Raw genomic sequence first — 15,756 nt, forward strand, 5'->3', positions numbered from 1 at the left:
CGGGCGGCATGGCGGGCGGCATCAGTGGACGCAACTATACGCAAATGCACAAACCCACCCAGGCTGGGCCGGTGGAAAATGATTGTAAAGTCACGTGATGCGGAGACCCCGGAAATTGTCAACCCATGTGTGGTTCCTGGGCGAGGGCGGGTCTGCCTGCAAAAGACAAGATCACGACCGATGAGGTTATGGTCCGCCCGTCCACCACCACCACCACAACTCTTTCTCCACGCACAATGCCGCACGCCGACTCGAGCCTCGTGCCTCCAGGCCTCACGACGTAAGCATCCGCCAAGAGTCCTCCTGACACCGCAGCAAGGCCGAGTTCTACGCCCACGTCACGGAGCAGCTCGAGCTCCTCCTCGACGGACACAGGTACTGGGTTTCCAACCTCGCGCAGGCCAGCGCGCTGCTGTACCACTCGTATGCGGGGTCCGAGCTGTACGGCCTCGCAGACAACCACACGCCCGTGGTCAACTGGGTCGGGTTCTACGTCCAGCCGTCGGCTGAGCCCGTGAAGGGCAAGCCGGCGCCGCTCGTCCTCGGCCCGTACGCTGGCCGCCCGGCGTGCATCACCATCTCGCCCGTTGCCGGGCGGGGCGTGTGCGCCGACGCGTTTGTGAATGACGCGCCCGTCGTCGTGGGCGATGTCGACGCCTACCCCGGCCACATTGGTGAGCTTGCCCCACCACCAACACGAGCTCGGCTGACGAAGCAGCTTGCGACGGCGACACCAAGTCCGAGATTGTGCTTCCCTTGCGCTTGAGCACTCCTGCTGGTGTCTCGGCCACCGTCGGCGTCCTCGACCTCGACTCGACCGTCCTCAGCACCTTTGACGACGAGGACCGCAAGGGCCTCGAGGAGGTGGTTCGTATTCTCGCCAAGGCCAGCGACTGGACCCCTTGAATGCCGTGATGCCACAGCAGAGCCCTAGAGCACATGCACTCTTGATACATAAACACGAGAATGATACCTAATACACAGAGCTACAGCCCCACACGCTGCCTCTCTAACACACTCTTCTGCGACGCGTCGCGTGACACACGCCAGTAGTATTCAAGCACATCATGCGCAGCAAGGCGCTGCAGGAAGCCTTCGTCGTGGGTAATGACGATCAGTTGGAAGTTGTTCTGGCGCCGCCTCTCGCGAATAATCCTGCAGGGTCAGAACAGATGCGTGTGTGACACTCACTCGGCAAGAGCCTCGGCGAGCGCATTGATGTTCTCCTGGTCAAGGTTGGTTGTTGGCCTGAGCGGTCAGCCACGGCCTTGGTGTCGTTACTCACTCGTCAAGCGCGAGAACGCCACATCCCTGGCCAAAGCTTTCGGCGAGAGCCAAGCGGATGATGATCGACGCCAGAACCTTCTGACCAGCCGAGCAACGCCCACGCATGTCAAGCTCCACATCGTTCTTGACCATCACGACACGGTAGTTGTAGCTCTTGCGGGCGGAAGTGCTGGCCTCGTCATGGTCTGAAACGATGCGAATACCATCAATATCTGCGTGGTCAGCCTTCGGCACCGGTCATTCGCCTTACCTGTGCCCTGGTACGTCTTGTTCCACAGGTGGCCGATGGTATCGTTGATCTCATCCATCTTGATCGAGTGGTACTTGAGAATGGCGCTGACTGTCAGTAGCCAGCCACGAGCGTCCACCTACTTGTCCAATGCCTTGCCGTACTTCTCCAAGTCATTGTTCGCAACCTCACTGGTCTGTCCGATCAGTCATGCCCGCGCATCAAAACTCACCTTTGTCTTAATGAGCTGCTCCTTGAAAGTCTTGTCAATGTCCTTGTATTCGTCCCTGAGGGTCTTCTCGGACGACTTGCGCTGCTCCTTGAGCTGCAAGAGCACACCGCTGGCCAATTGCCACTGCAGATCGTCAGCTCAGGCGGCCGCAGGCTGGAGAGACCACATACCCGATTCTGCACAGACGTCTGCTGGTCGAGGGAATCCTGATACGTCTTGTTGAACTCCTTTCGGCGCTCCGCAGATTCCTTGACTGGGAGATCTGCAAGCTCCTTGAGGATGGCATCGATGTGCTGGCTCTCCACCCGGTAATCAATGTTGGCCTTGATGTTCCGGCGCGTAGCATTGGCACTCGAGATGTCGTCTGTGAGCTTGGAGATGACTTTCTCGATGCGACCTTGAGCCTCCCGAGTCGCCACAATCTCCCCGCGGAGCTGCTCCATGTGAGCCTCGTTCTCCCGGATCTTGCGGTCGTTGCCCTCGGCAACGTAGCGTTTACACAGTCGGTCGGTGTTCTCCAGGTCATTGAAGCTGCTCTGGTACTCGTTGACCTGCATCATGGCATCGTTCTCCGCATTCTGCCTCTCGGCGCGGTAGCGATCCTGGGCAGACTTCTTCTCCTTCCATGGAGCAACAGCTGCCTGGGCCTTGGCGTCGAGTTCCTGAACTGTCAGCTTATATGGTGACCTGATCCTCACCTTGAGCTCCTTTTGGAGAGTGGCAAGGGACTCTTGTTGCTGACGCAGTGCCAGTTCATCCAACTTGTGGCGCTCCTGCTTTGAGCGAAGCTCGCTCAACTTGACAGTCTTGCGACTGTGGTCATCGCCAAGACCGCGGAGTGTGTTGACTTTGAGTTCCTTGTCGGCCGACAGGTTGTGCTGCTCGCGCTGCAGATTCTTGCTGTGGGGCAGTGTCAGCAATGCAAAAGAGCACCTCCGTAGACGCACATCTCGGCGGCCATGTTGTCAATGTCCTGCTGCACCTCATCCACTGTCTTTAAGGAGCCCGATGCCTCGAGGTCTCTCTCCAGACGCTGGATATCAGACTTGAGATCCTTGATGTCTCCAGCCGCACGAGCGATGATCGCAGCAGCACTCTTCAAGGTAACCAGGTCACGGGCTGCCTGCTTGACTTTTTGGACCACCAGCTTCGACTGAATGCGTTAGCACTAAACCGACACCACTGACACCCACATCGTCAACCTCGCTTTGAACCTTGGACAAGTTGGCAGTCTCATCTGCAATCTGCTTCTGCAGAGCAGGAATCTCGACCTCTTTAAGCTTTGCAACGACTGCGACTGATGGCTGGACAGCGCGAAGGTTGTTCAGCTGTCCCTCCCATAAGGCAAGCTCCTCCTTGACCTCGCTTGAGTCCGTCGAGGAGCAACGATCGATTCGAGCTTTGATCTGAGCGTCAGCAGCATTCTCGCTTGACTGAGACTCACATAGAGCTCAAAGCCCGGCGTCTCGTTGGCGTGAATGGCACGATCACAACCCAGACACTTCTTCTTCGTCTGACCCAGGTCCAGAATTCTGCGGTAGAACTTGAGACTGTTGGCAGTGTCTGCAAGCTCACTGGGAGGTCAGGAAGAGGCGTCAACGGACTAACTCACTCTTTGCGAAGGTTGACCTCTGTCTGCGCCTCTCCAATCGCCTCGTCAACCGAAGGTGTCTCGAACTCCTGCAATGCGTTGGCAATCTGGGCTTCGAGGCCTGCAGTGTTAGCTGGGTATGGGCGGTGGCACGTACGAGCAAGCTCATCGTTCTTGCTCCTCAGATTCTGCTTCAGATACCCAGTGCTGGTCTGGATCTGAGACAGGCTTCGGCTACTGGCGGCGGCGGCAGACTCGGCATCCACTAACTCGCGATCCTTGCGGCTAGACTATCAGTCGTCTGTCATTGCAGCATTTACTCACCTAAGAGCGGCCGCGATACTGTCCTCCATCGTCTCAGGGTTGATGTCGGAGCCCACAAGTTCGCTGAACTTGGCAGAGTGGCTCTGAGTCCTACGCTTGTCAGCATGGCTCGTCTCGATGACACCTACGAAGCCTCGACCTGATTGGATTTGGATTGCAGTTCATTTCTCTTGATGGACAACTGGGCACGGGTGTCTGCTTGACGGTTGAGTGCCGAGAGTTCCGAGTTTGCCTTGTCACGATCGGCCTCCTTCTGGCGGATGGCGCTCGCCTTTTCACGCATTTGCTCATCATAGCGCGCATTCCTGATCTCTTCGGAGAGGCGGTTCTTGCGATCCTCAGTGGCAGCAATGTCGTTCTCCAAAACGCTAATGTCTGCGTCCACCGAGCTGATAGAGTCGAAAGTCGCATCCATCTGACGAATCCGCGTGCTCAAGGTGACAATCTGGTCATCCTTGCTTGCCCTGGTAGCAACCGCAGCGCTCTTGGCGTTCGCTAGGGCATCGAGCTCAGCCTGAAGCTCCCGATCCTTGCGTGCACCCTCCGTCTAGGAACGTTAGCTTGATGAACGAGTGAGGTGGGAACTTGCCTGGATTCGCTTCAGGTCGCTCTCAGCCTTGCGAATGAGATCCTGGAACCTTTCGACAAACTCGGCCACCTTGGTGTCCTCAAGTGGGCTGTAGTCGAATCCAGGGATGTTGTGCGCCTTGGCAACTTCGTGGACGGCCTTCTCACGGTCACGGAGATGCTGTTCGTGGTTTCTGCGGTTGCCCAGCAAGCCTCCTTGAGCGCCGACAAGGTGGCGCTCTTGCCTCTCCAGCTCCTCACGAGCCTGTTCTTCCTTGTCCCTAAGCTGCACCTGCTTGTCCTTGTTTCCTTCAATGGTGCTCAAGTGCTCATCGAAGTTGCTGAACATGCTTTGGAGCTCCTCGGTGGGTTCTGGCAGGTGAGCAACGTGCCACGTCGATCACATCAACTGTGCATACCTTTGAGAACACTCATTTCCTCCTTGATGCGTTCGCGGTTCCTCTCAAACATTTCCTTGCGCTTCGTGAGACTTTCATGACGCTCATAGACCTGCTGGAATCCGGTGGCTGTCTGGAAAATGGCGTCGGTGTGCTCCTTGAGACGCTCAAACTCCTCCTTCAGGTTCTCGACTTCTGTCTCCTTGGCGTTCTCTTTTGAGACCAACGCCGCCAGATCCTTGCGTAGCTATCGCCATCAGGATAAAGTCTGGTGCTGCGACGTACCTTCTCTGCCTTGTCCTTGTCCGCCTTATAGAACTTCAAGCGCTCCTTGTCCACCTTCAGTTCGGCTGTGCGTTCCTTTCGCAGAGCCTTGATGTTGTCAAGGGCTTTGGTGTACCTGACGTTAGTCACTGGCTTTACAACCAACAACTCACCTAGTGGCCTCAAAGATGTCGTCAAACTTCTTCTTGAGGGCAGCGGGCTCGGACAGGGGCCAGTTCGAGTCTTCCTGGTGGCAGAAGATGACGTTCTCGAGGATCGCCTTGGAAACTCCCATGAGCAGCGGAACCTCTTCGTCCATCTCAGAACACTTGGTCGAGATGACGTTCCTCTGGGATCATGTCAGCGTTTGTTGAGGGGAAGGGTCGAGCTCACCTTGCCGTCTCCACCGTCTGGCTCAGTCTTGGCCAGCAGACCCTCCAATGTCTTCATCGTGAGGCCTCCAGCCTTCTTCACCGTAACCTGGAGACTACGCGTGACAGTCATGCGCTGGCGATTGACGTTCCAGAAACGCAGGCGGACTTGGGCCTTGACCTCCTTCTCGTTGGCCATCTGGTGGTGTCAGGTGAAGCATGGGCGCGGCGCCATCAGCAGCTGAACACACCTTTGGGTCGTGCACGAAGGCTCCGCCCTTTGTGTTTGGTGGCAAGTCACCGGTTGTCGCATACTTCAAGCACTCGATGATGGTCTGGAGAGACGTCAGCGCCGATCCGTCCTTGGGGACGCCCAGCCCACCACTCACGGTCTTTCCGCTGCCGTTGTGACCAACAATAACAGTGAGCGGAGAGTAGAATTCGATCACCTGGACGTGCTTGTCGTCGAAGGATCGGATGCCACGAATGGCAAGCTTGTTTAGCGAGGCCCTACGGGTCGTGTAAGCGCCATGCTGCAGGGTGCCAGTGACTGGAGAGGAGGGAAGGGCACTCACATGACGGGCGAGGTTGGGTGTTGGTCGAGTAGGTGGAGGTTGTGCCAAACTTGTGGACAGGTAGCCAGTTGGTCAGCTGCTCTTGAAGTTATCGGTGTGTAGTATCTGTCTCCAGCAAGGTTGCTTGAGAGGACAGAGAGAGTCGAGTTGGAGAAGTTATGCGACCAAATCGCGGGGTTACGATCGACGTGCAGTGTCGAGTGACTTCATCGGGTCTCTTGTCGGGCGGCGCGTCGGTCCACTCACCCGCACTGTGCATTGTGCCTTGGCACGCGTTCAAGACGGAAGCAAATGCCAAAACATTGCTGATTATCAGTGACTTGTTGACTGGCCGTACAGAGCCGGGCGGCCACAGCCTTGATCATCGCTCCCCGCACCAAGCACCATCAACAAGGCACTCGTCCATGTCAACATTTCGCCATCACTCATTGCATAGACTTAGAACACTATAGGCACAATGTCTTGGGTAAGAAAACCATGCTGGAGTTCAAGACGGATCGCTAACACCACTGTACAGCTTATTCCCTCCCTCCCTTCCATCCCCGGCTGGTCAAGGCCAGCTCCACCAGCCGAATCAGAAGACGACGAGCACGACAAGAAGATCAATGGCGAGGAAGAAGAAGACGAGGATCTCGACGTCCCTCCCCAATTCCCGCTCCCCAACTCGGCCCAGCGCTCGCAGGCCCTAGCCCCGCCCCCAGCACCAGCACTAGCTCTCGCGCCACCGTCGCCGCCAAGACAGCGCTCGGCGTCTCCGCCGTCCGACCTGAATATTGCAATTATCAACGACCCCATCCCGCTCGGTAACATGCCTCTGCCGCACAGCACGACAACACGGCCCGAGTTTGGCATCAAGGCCGGTGGCGGCCTGGACGCGAGCGGCGCGCTCAAGCCCCCACCGCCCAAGAAGGTCAAGGGGCGGGGCAAGGTCGCGCTCGCGCCGGGCCACTCGGCGCTCGACTGGGCACGTCTGCAGCGCAGTGGGGCGGATCTGCGAGGTATCCAGGGGACGGTATATCTGCGCGTCACGATGGAGGAGCTCAAGCAGGTGCGTGTGGAGGCGAGGAGGCCCGGGCGCTTGTTGACATCTTTGTTTTGCAGCACAAGTCGCGTGACGACGCGTGGTCGGCCTTCAACGGGCGTGTGTACAACATTACACCATACTTGAACTTCCACCCTGGCGGCGCCGACGAGCTGATGCGCGTGGCGGGACGCGACGGCACAAAGCTGTTCAGTGAGTTGGACGTGGCCATAGCTGGACTCAACTAACTCGTCAGTGCTTACACACTCGTGGGTGAACCTGGAGCACCTGATGGCGGAGTGCATGATCGGCATGCTTGTCCGAGGCTGAGTGCTGCGGGCGGCCACTGAGGGGGTGTGTACGTCGGCGTCGGCCTCCAAGGCGGTGTCGCCGAGGCATCTAGAGAATGCCGCTGCTTGAACCCCGCGGCAGGTCGCCAGCTGGCCGCGACGCGACACGAACTAGAGGCGTAGAAACAGCCAGCAGAGCACCAGAGCACCCATAGTCATAGATCTAGACGACCGTCATGACATCTTGTACATTGTTGCGTCGTGGTACACAGGTGGCTGTGTGCTTGACGGAGTCACCGAGGCCAATGGCGAGATGTCCATCACCACCACGCGGCGGTTTATCCGGCCGTGCCTGAAACTGACCATTCAAACTCGAATGACGACCACAATCTCGCCATTGTATCCACACCACGATGAGCGACCCAACGGGCCTCCTCTCGCTCCCAGACGAGCTGTAAGCTGCGCTCCGTCTGTCCCGCTAACACCAGCCTCCTGCAGATAGTCCTCGAGCTGCCCCCGACCCCAGCGGCGCTCCACGCCCCGAGCCTCACCTGCCGCCGACTACACGCGGCCGCGAGCTCGCCGATCGCGTGGGCGCGCGTGTTCTTCGCTGTGCCGGGGTTCCGGTTGCGGCCGGAGTTTGCGCGCCGCGTAGTGGCGACCGTCGACGCGCCGGGGCGGTGGGACGAGGACGGGCGGACGTGGGTGCCGGGCCGCGCTGGGCCGCCGGCGCCGGCGCTGTCCTGGCGTGACTGGCTCGCGCGGTTCCCGCGCCTCGTCCTCCCCGCGCGCCTGGTATCCTTGCTCACAGGCGAAGCGGCAGAGGCCTCAGCGCCGGCCGGAACGCGGACCCCGAGCTCGGCGCCGTTGTCGACAGCCGACGCGCCAATCCCAGTACACTACCCCACGCTGTACCGCGCGCGCCTGCTCGCGGGGGAAGAGATGCGCGGCCTCGGGCCGCACGCGCGCTTTCCCTACGCTGGCATCGACGACGAAGCAAGCGAGGAAGACGTGCCCGTCAGCCCGAACCACGTGTGGACGATGGACGCGCACGCGGGGTACGTGTACGCTGTGGCGCTCAAGTCGCCGTGGGCGATCAGCGGGAGCCGCGACCGCAGCTTCCGGGTATGGTGTATGCCTCCCCTGGGGGCGGTCGAGAGCGAGTACGGCCCCGTGCTTGCGTACACCCATGAATCAGCACACGAGGGCAGCGTGCTCAGCGTCGACTTTGAGTGTTCTGGCAGCGCGGGGTTCCTGGTCACTGGGTCGAGCGACATGACGGCGTCGTGCTGGGCGCTCGACTTTGGGACTGGCGCCCAAGACGCGCGCGGGGACGTGTCGGGTGTGTCGGCGCACAAGGTCGCCACGCTCAGAGGGCACACAGGGCGCGTGGCTGCCGTCGCTCTGACACAGCGGTTCATTGTCACTGGGTGAGTTGGGCTCTTCCCGCGCGGCGCTAACCCGACTAAAGGTCGCACGACAGCACGATACGAATCTACGACCGCGCCACCGTGGTCGACGACGCGCCGCCGCTCCACGTACTCCACACGCACGTCGAGCCGCTGAGCGCGATCCGCCTCGACCCGTCGGGCGGCGAGCGTATCGTCACTACCGCGATCGACGGGAAATGGGCGATCGTCGACCTTGCGACGGGGGCGGAGGTGGCAGGCCGGGGCGGAGGGCCAAAGTACACCTGTGTCGACTGGGCGGGGGACACGGTGGCCTGCGGCACCGTCGACGGGCAGGTCCTCCTCTACTCTGCGAGCGACGCCGCCGTGCGCCTCGCCATTCCTGGCGAGCTGCGGCGCCCCGTCCGTGCTGTGCTGTATGACGATGATGCGGGGAGTATCTTGTCTGCCGGGCACGACCAACGCGCACACTTCTGGGACCTCGCTGGCCGTAGGCAGCGGACGTACGACTTCCAGGCGCACACCGTCTACGCTATGAGCCGTGACGGGCTTCGCTTGGCCTGGTGAGTGGAGCTGTGCTGGTTACGCTGACGACAGCGCCGCGGGCACATCAGTCTGGTTCATCACGTACGGCGCGGGCCTGCCCTACTTCGGCCTGTTTGCGTGAGCGATCGAGCAAGCGGGCAACGTCGATTGTTTGGTTCCCCTAGCGCTCGCTCTCTTGTTCGCCTCGCTCGCAGCGCAGGCCGAATACACCAATCGAAACAAGAACCCGATCTATTTGTGTATTGTTCCGCACCACCAGATCTCGCCCACCAACTCACACCCCCGACGCCCTGTCTCGGCCTGTAATGCTAGAGTGGTATGCATGTAAGTTGCCCATGTAGAGGCATGTAAATTGCCCGTGATGGAGTTTTGCGTCTAGTCCTCGTGGAGCGATTTTACGTCTACTCCTCCTCCTTCTCGGCCTCCTCCTCGGCGTTGTTGGTCACCTCGTACCGCTTGCCGCGGATACCCCAGATGCCCCAGTTTGTCTTGACACCGACGCGAATGTCCCACTCGGCAATCTCCCACTTGCGCGAGCCGAAGGGGTTGGCGCCGGGGGTGAGGATGAGCTCAAACTCGTCAGTCACGCCCTCAATGGGCGGTGCCGGCGTCGTCGGCAGGCGGACAGACGAAGGGTACTCGCTTGGGCTGTCGGGGCCGGCCGTGGGCGGCTGCGTGCCGTAGACGGCCGACACGTCGCGCGCGAGGTCGGTAGGCGAGAAGGCAGTGAAGAAGAGACCGCACTTGGTCTCGAGAATCTGCTGCAGTGGCTTGCGCCACGACGTCTCGGCCTGCACGAGCGGCTGCTGGCCCTCCTGCTTGTTCTCGGGCGACTGGTCGGGGAATCCGAGTCCAGGCGAGAAGGCGAAGAAGACGTCCTGGTAGGGGTCGAAGGGGCCGAGCTGGTTGTGCACGTTCTGGTACGTCGACTGGATCGACGTGAGCTTGAGCTGCGGGCTCACGTTGAAGTCGCAGGTCGGGTAGCCATACTTGCTTCCCTCGGTCTCCATCTTGAGGTATTCGCGCTTGCGGCCGTCGACAATGGGGATGCCGGCCTCGGGGCCGATGAAGAAGATGTTGAACTGAGTCGTGGGGAAGAGGTGAGCGACCTGCAGCCACAGGTCGGCAGGGAGCGTCGACTCGGCACGCGCTCCGAGAATGAAGATGCGCACGGGGGGCATTGGCCGAATGTCGCTCGACCTCTCAATCGTCGTGCCGGGGGGAGGGTGGATCGTGGAGTGGATCGCTGGGGTGTGAGCTGTGAAACCAACGCAAGGCAATTAACTCACCGGCCATGCTTCTCCTGCCCTCGTGGGTGATGCGGCCATTGCTAGCGTTGAAGGGACCGTTCTGGTGCAGCACACTGAGGATGGTGATCGGGTACGTCATGAGCTTGGAGACGTGGCGGATTGCCCGTGGCGAGTTGATGGACACGAAGCCACGCGTGAAGAAGAACGAGTCCCACGTCGCGAGCGACACGGCCTGCTCGTATGGCTGAATACCTGGAGGTGTTAATACGAGCTGGACACCACCTCATGGGCTCCTCCAGCTCACCGGGCATGTTCTCAAACTCGACAATACGGCGGCCGCTACGAATGTCGTGCTCGTCCTCGTTCACCTCGCGGATACGGGGGCAGTACTCGTCGTGCTCCGCCTTGCCCTCGACCCATCGCTCCTCGCTCGCATGCGAAGGGAAGCCGCAGTTGGGGCATTCGTACTTGACCGGGACCTGCTCGTGGTGCTTCTCGTATGAGACAGGGCAGATCGAGTAGGTGCGGATCCGCTCGCCCTTCTCGCGGAGGGCCTCGAACGGCGACTCGGAGAGCTTGTGGAACAGGTCGGCCTGGGACAGGATGAGCTTGTTGTCTGTCCCCTGTTCGAACTGCGGCTGCTTCTTCTTCTTCTGGAAGATGTTGAAAAAGGTGCGCTTGGCCTGCAGCGAAGGTACGGCCTGGCGGGGGAGCACGGCCGAGGGAACGGCGGAGGGAATCGGACTGGCGCGCGACGCGACGACCGGCCGGTACGCGGCGCGCGTGAGAGCGCGTCCTGTAGCTTGGCGCATGGTGAGCGGTAGGGGGTGGGGCTACCGGTGACGGTGATGTGCCGAGATCGTAGAGTAGAGAGGTGTGGTTGTGATGGAGGAGGAGACGGAGGACCGATTCTCGGAGACGCAAAGTCTCGTTGGGCCTCTGCCGGATCGACGCCGAGCGCCGGCATGCGAAATCAGTGAATGCGTCACGTGACTTTGGCGTCGCCACCCAGGGCAATATTGTGTTTTGGCGTTTTGCTAAGACCATCAAGTCCTTGTCTTTCCGTATCTCTCTTCAACGACACTGCACTCTCTTGCTCGACAGCGACAATGATATCGGCCCCCGTGGGCATGGCTGGGCTGGGGTCACCCTTCTCCACGCCTAGGGCTCAGCGGTTCGCCTCGTCACTCGACGCTGTATCCCCCTCACTCTCCACCCCACTGTTCAGACCACGCACCCCGCTTGGACCTTCCCTCCTCAACTCGTCACCAGTCGCTGTAAAGGCCGACCCGCGTGACACACCAGTGTACATTGCACCCAAGCCCAAGGCAGCCCCAACAGCCAGCATCAACGACCTCGCAGTAGAAGTGAGCCTTCAGTGACAAAGCGTACGCTGTGTTTGGACAAACACTAACAGCGCCCAGATCATTCAGGACATTCACCTTCTAGCGGGCAACCCCCATTTCCCGGCCGTCAACCAACATGTTCACAACTGTCTCACAAGCCCATCTCCAACATATGCCGCTGCCTACATGCTTCACCTGTATCGCGACTGTCACACCAGGGACATTCTCACCAGCGCCTTGCGACACCGTATCGTCGACATTGCCGTCGCCGAAGAGATGAGGCGTCTGTGGAACAATCGCCGGGGCTATGTCCCCAGTCACCAGTCGTACCTCGACACCGCCTCGCCACGAACTCGGTCACCGTCCAGGACGCCGACTGTGTCAGTGCCCTCCACACCGGAGAAACAGCCCAAACCTAGCAGACCAGCCCTCTCTGTGCACCGTCTTCCCCGCCGCATCTTCCGGCACCGTCCAGGCCCACAAGACCCAGCCATCGCACCCATAATCAAGTTCCTGTTCGAGCGCTACGACCCACCTGTCAACAGTGGCCAAGGATATGCGCTCCAGCGGTCGGTGTTGAACGCCAACTATGAGCTAGTCGAGTATCTCTTGCGTCGCGGTGCCGACACAATGATCAAGGACCGGCTAGCCATCATTCTGGCCATTCGCGCCAAGGACTTGCGCATGATCAAGCTGCTTGTCGAGCCACTTCCTGGCGCTGGGACGTTCAAGGAGGAGGGTGACAGTCCAACAACAAGTCGCGGCAAGAAGCGCAAGATTATCGACCGTGTTAAGATCGACTCGAAGCTTGTCCGTGAGGCCATGTCCGCCACCGACCCATGCGAAGAGATCATTCACTACTTTGTGAATGAGAAGGGTGAGTAGGGCTGGCTTCCGGGGTTTGGAAGACCGCCGCTAACGAGTTTTAGGAGCCATGCCCCCACTAAACGAGATTATGGCCCTGGGGAGGGATTAGACCACAACTTTGTACAAGTAGCACTACACTAGCATTGAGCATGTTGCCAGACCACAACGCGTTACGCGTCAGATAGACGCGTAGGGGCCAGACCCCGGGGTTTGTCTCGGCCGAGGTGAAACAGGAAACAGTCGCGGTGTCAGACGTGCTGCACGTCGACGTGGACGCGTGCCCGGCGTGGCCCTATCCCTACAATGTGCGGCGATAGACGCGAGTACATGAGTCCAGTGAACTGTAAACTGGACCAGGCTCGAGTTGGGGGTGTTAATATCTTTGTTTGGTTCGTCTGTGCACGGAATGGCTTGGCCGTACGCAGTAAGCCCGAGTGGGAGGTGTGGCATGCAGTGGCCGGCCTGAATCGTGCCTCTTTCGCGGCAGCGCGGGCGGAGATGGATGACGCAACAAGCCGAACACGAGCCGGTGAATCAGTGTATCAGCACGCGCGCGGCGTGTACCCAATGCCCATGCACTGGGTCGCTCGGTTGGCCGACATGCTGCCTGCCATGCATGGTACAATACCGAGCCGCGGCTACCTACCTACACAGCGGGCAGCAGCGTTGCGCAGTTTTACAGCTGCACTTGCCGAACGGCCAGCCGACCGACCAGCTGAGTGTCAGAGGGGACCTTAATTCAAGGCGACGCCGACGACGGCGGCCTGATCTTAAACTGTGGCGCGTGAATGCCACCATCCATGGCCGCCAGCCCTGGCTGGCGTAGCTGGCGTCACACACCGCCGCGCGCGACTGAATGCATTGATAACACATTGTATCGGCCACGGCGCGACGCCGCCAGCCCAGCCGCGCGGCGACGGACAAACACAAGCTAACATGCATGGGCGGGCGTCGCGAGCCGTGCGTGCTGCTGCTGCGCGACGCGCCGCCAGAGCGAGGCGTCGGGGGGCGGCGGCGCGCCAGGCTTCGGTCCGATCGCAAGGTGACTCTGCTAGGATGTTGCCGAGTGGTGCGTGCCTCGCCTCACCTCGCTGCTGAAACAGAGATGAACCCACCACGTACGCACACACCGGGCACCATGTCGCTCCTGTCGTTGTCGCGTCCCGGTGCCAGGCAACGCCCTCCCTCCCTGCTCAGCTGCCAGCCAGTTGCTGGCCATTCATGTCGCCCGCTCCTGACCCATGCGCCATGGGCTAGACGGCGCGACGGTGGGCACGGCGCCAAAGGAAGGCAACAACATGGACATTGGTTGCCGCACAGCTGACCTTCCTTGCTGGATTCTGTCACGACGACGTCTGGTGGAGCGCAGTCGACACTACTTAAGCACCTCTCAACGTCGTCTTCCCTCTCTCATCACTCTTCTTCTTCTCTCTGTCCAGTCTTCCACCTTCACCTTCAGCAACTTGTCAAGTTGTGAACACACTTCTCTTCATTGTGAACCACACCCACCTCCTCACCCTCCTTCACATTACAATCTCGCCACCCCTCCGCTATGCGCTCCCCAACCGTCTTCCTCGCGACCGCCGCGGTCGCTGTGACCTACGCACAGGCCCAGACCTTCCTCCAGTGTGCTCTGCTCACCGCCGGCACCGGCATCCTCTCGGGCCTCACCAACCAGGTGTCGAGTATTGGCTCGCCAGCCAACTCGCCTACTGGGTGCCCGGTAAGTATGACCCCCCTGCCTTCCTCCTGACCTCCTAGGCGGCGTGCAAGGCCAACGTCCCCGGATCGGTCTACTCCTTCTTCTTCCCCATCGTCGGTGGCCTCGGCTCCTGCTACTGCGGCGGAGCCGCAAGCTCCCCCGGCGCAGGATCCGTCTCGATCGGTACGTGCTCCTATAAGCCCATTCCCAGTCATCACTGACTCGAGCAGGAACAAGCTCAACTGGAGGGTGCCCTGTCGGCGAGTTTGACGTCGAGTACCTCCCCGCCACGCCCTTCACCTTCACTGGCTGCTTCTCCTCGGCCACGATCACCCCCGGGACCTCCACCTCCATCACCGACGACGCCTCGTGCTTCACCTCGTGCGCCGCTGGCGGCTACAAGTACATGGCTCTCACGTCGGCCTTCAACAGCAACAACTACCAGTGCCAGTGCTCCAACACGGTCACTCCCGGTCCTGCGCAGACTTGCCAGGTCGGCTCGGTCCAGCTCTACACTTCGTCGACGGCGTCTGGCGCTGCCCGTCGCCGCCGCAACCTCCTTGCTGCGCAGGAGGCTGCACGCACCCGTACTCTCTGCCCTCCCTTCCAGACGGCGTGCACTATCCCCGACTCTGAGCACAACTACGAATGCGTCGACACGAGGTACGAGCTTGGTAAGTGTCTCATCACACACTAATCGCGAGTTGCCCGCTGACGATCAATCCAGAGTCTTGCGGCGGCTGTGTTACTCCGATCTTCGGCGCCCAGACTGGCATCGCGCCCGCACGCATTGGTACCGAGTAAGACATTCTATTGTTCTGGATCAAAACACTAACACGCGCCAGCTGCACCTCGCTCCCTGGCGTCGCCTTTGGCGGTGTGTCGTGTATCCAAGGCAGGTGCCACATTGGCCGCTGCGAGCCAGGCTACCAGCTCCTCCGCGGCAGCTGTGTGCCCGCCCTCTACTTCAACGGCATGAAGCGCCAAGAGTGATGGCAAACCACTCTAAACCTCTCCTTCCCTCCCTCTCCCCAGCCATAGACCCCCACCTCCTCCCCCCCATAATGCAAGTGCGAACGATGAGGAACGCCCCGACTTTCAACCCTTTCGGAACCAAGTCGCTTATGACCTAGTCAATACCCAGCGCGGACATTCAGCGGACAGACAGGCCCAACCCATGAACAATGAGATGTAACTTTTGTTACTTTGGCGTTCGATCCAACTAGAGGCTGACTGATGTCAATGGGCAGCTATTGCTGTCCTCGCATTGCTTGAAAGGTGACAAAGCTTAATGTGGCGCTGCTCGGAGTCAATAGAGAATCTAGGGCAATGTCTGATTGTTTCGGCTTTGCCCTAAGCAGCCACTAGCTACAGTCGACGCCACACTGTCGTTTCTGTTTCGAACCAAGACAGAAGACTGAAAACCTTGTTCTGAACTGGCATGGCCGGTGAATGGCGCCAGCCTGAATTGTGCCTGCATTATACCC

General features: G+C 59.9%; 5 protein-coding genes across 5 annotated transcripts; 4 read left to right on the plus strand and 1 right to left on the minus strand.

Moving 5' to 3' along the window:
- Positions 1–205: 205 nt before the first annotated feature.
- Positions 206–967, plus strand: ytsP. Its single transcript, XM_062766812.1, has 3 exons — positions 206–280; positions 316–674; positions 719–967. The coding sequence occupies exons 1-3, from the start codon at positions 237–239 to the stop codon at positions 904–906; spliced, it is 591 nt and encodes a 196-aa protein (XP_062622796.1). The 5' UTR covers positions 206–236; the 3' UTR covers positions 907–967.
- A 5,295-nt stretch (positions 968–6,262) lies between these two features.
- Positions 6,263–9,424, plus strand: cyb5r4 (Cytochrome b5 reductase 4). Its single transcript, XM_062766813.1, has 6 exons — positions 6,263–6,304; positions 6,356–6,886; positions 6,940–7,072; positions 7,652–8,579; positions 8,621–9,121; positions 9,156–9,424. Exons 1-6 carry the CDS (start codon positions 6,296–6,298, stop codon positions 9,223–9,225), a joined length of 2,172 nt encoding a protein of 723 aa, XP_062622797.1. The 5' UTR covers positions 6,263–6,295; the 3' UTR covers positions 9,226–9,424.
- Positions 9,406–11,240, minus strand: MSS51 (Protein MSS51, mitochondrial). Its single transcript, XM_062766814.1, has 3 exons — positions 10,659–11,240; positions 10,394–10,606; positions 9,406–10,350 (listed from the first exon to the last, which is right to left on the minus strand). Exons 1-3 carry the CDS (start codon positions 11,164–11,166, stop codon positions 9,506–9,508), a joined length of 1,566 nt encoding a protein of 521 aa, XP_062622798.1. The 5' UTR covers positions 11,167–11,240; the 3' UTR covers positions 9,406–9,505.
- Positions 11,241–11,419: 179 nt separating this feature from the next.
- On the plus strand, positions 11,420–12,729 carry LOC62_01G000385 (uncharacterized protein). The gene is made up of 3 exons (XM_062766815.1): positions 11,420–11,721; positions 11,779–12,577; positions 12,630–12,729. The coding sequence occupies exons 1-3, from the start codon at positions 11,464–11,466 to the stop codon at positions 12,674–12,676; spliced, it is 1,104 nt and encodes a 367-aa protein (XP_062622799.1). The 5' UTR covers positions 11,420–11,463; the 3' UTR covers positions 12,677–12,729.
- Positions 12,730–14,119: 1,390 nt separating this feature from the next.
- On the plus strand, positions 14,120–15,262 carry LOC62_01G000386 (uncharacterized protein; the record flags this gene model as incomplete). The annotated part of the gene is made up of 5 exons (XM_062766816.1): positions 14,120–14,290; positions 14,329–14,452; positions 14,500–14,943; positions 14,997–15,069; positions 15,115–15,262. The coding sequence occupies 5 exons, from the start codon at positions 14,120–14,122 to the stop codon at positions 15,260–15,262; spliced, it is 960 nt and encodes a 319-aa protein (XP_062622800.1).
- Positions 15,263–15,756: the final 494 nt, after the last annotated feature.

Source organism: Vanrija pseudolonga, chromosome 1, assembly GCF_020906515.1.
Source record: "Vanrija pseudolonga chromosome 1, complete sequence".
In the NCBI taxonomy this organism is placed as follows: domain Eukaryota; kingdom Fungi; phylum Basidiomycota; class Tremellomycetes; order Trichosporonales; family Trichosporonaceae; genus Vanrija; species Vanrija pseudolonga.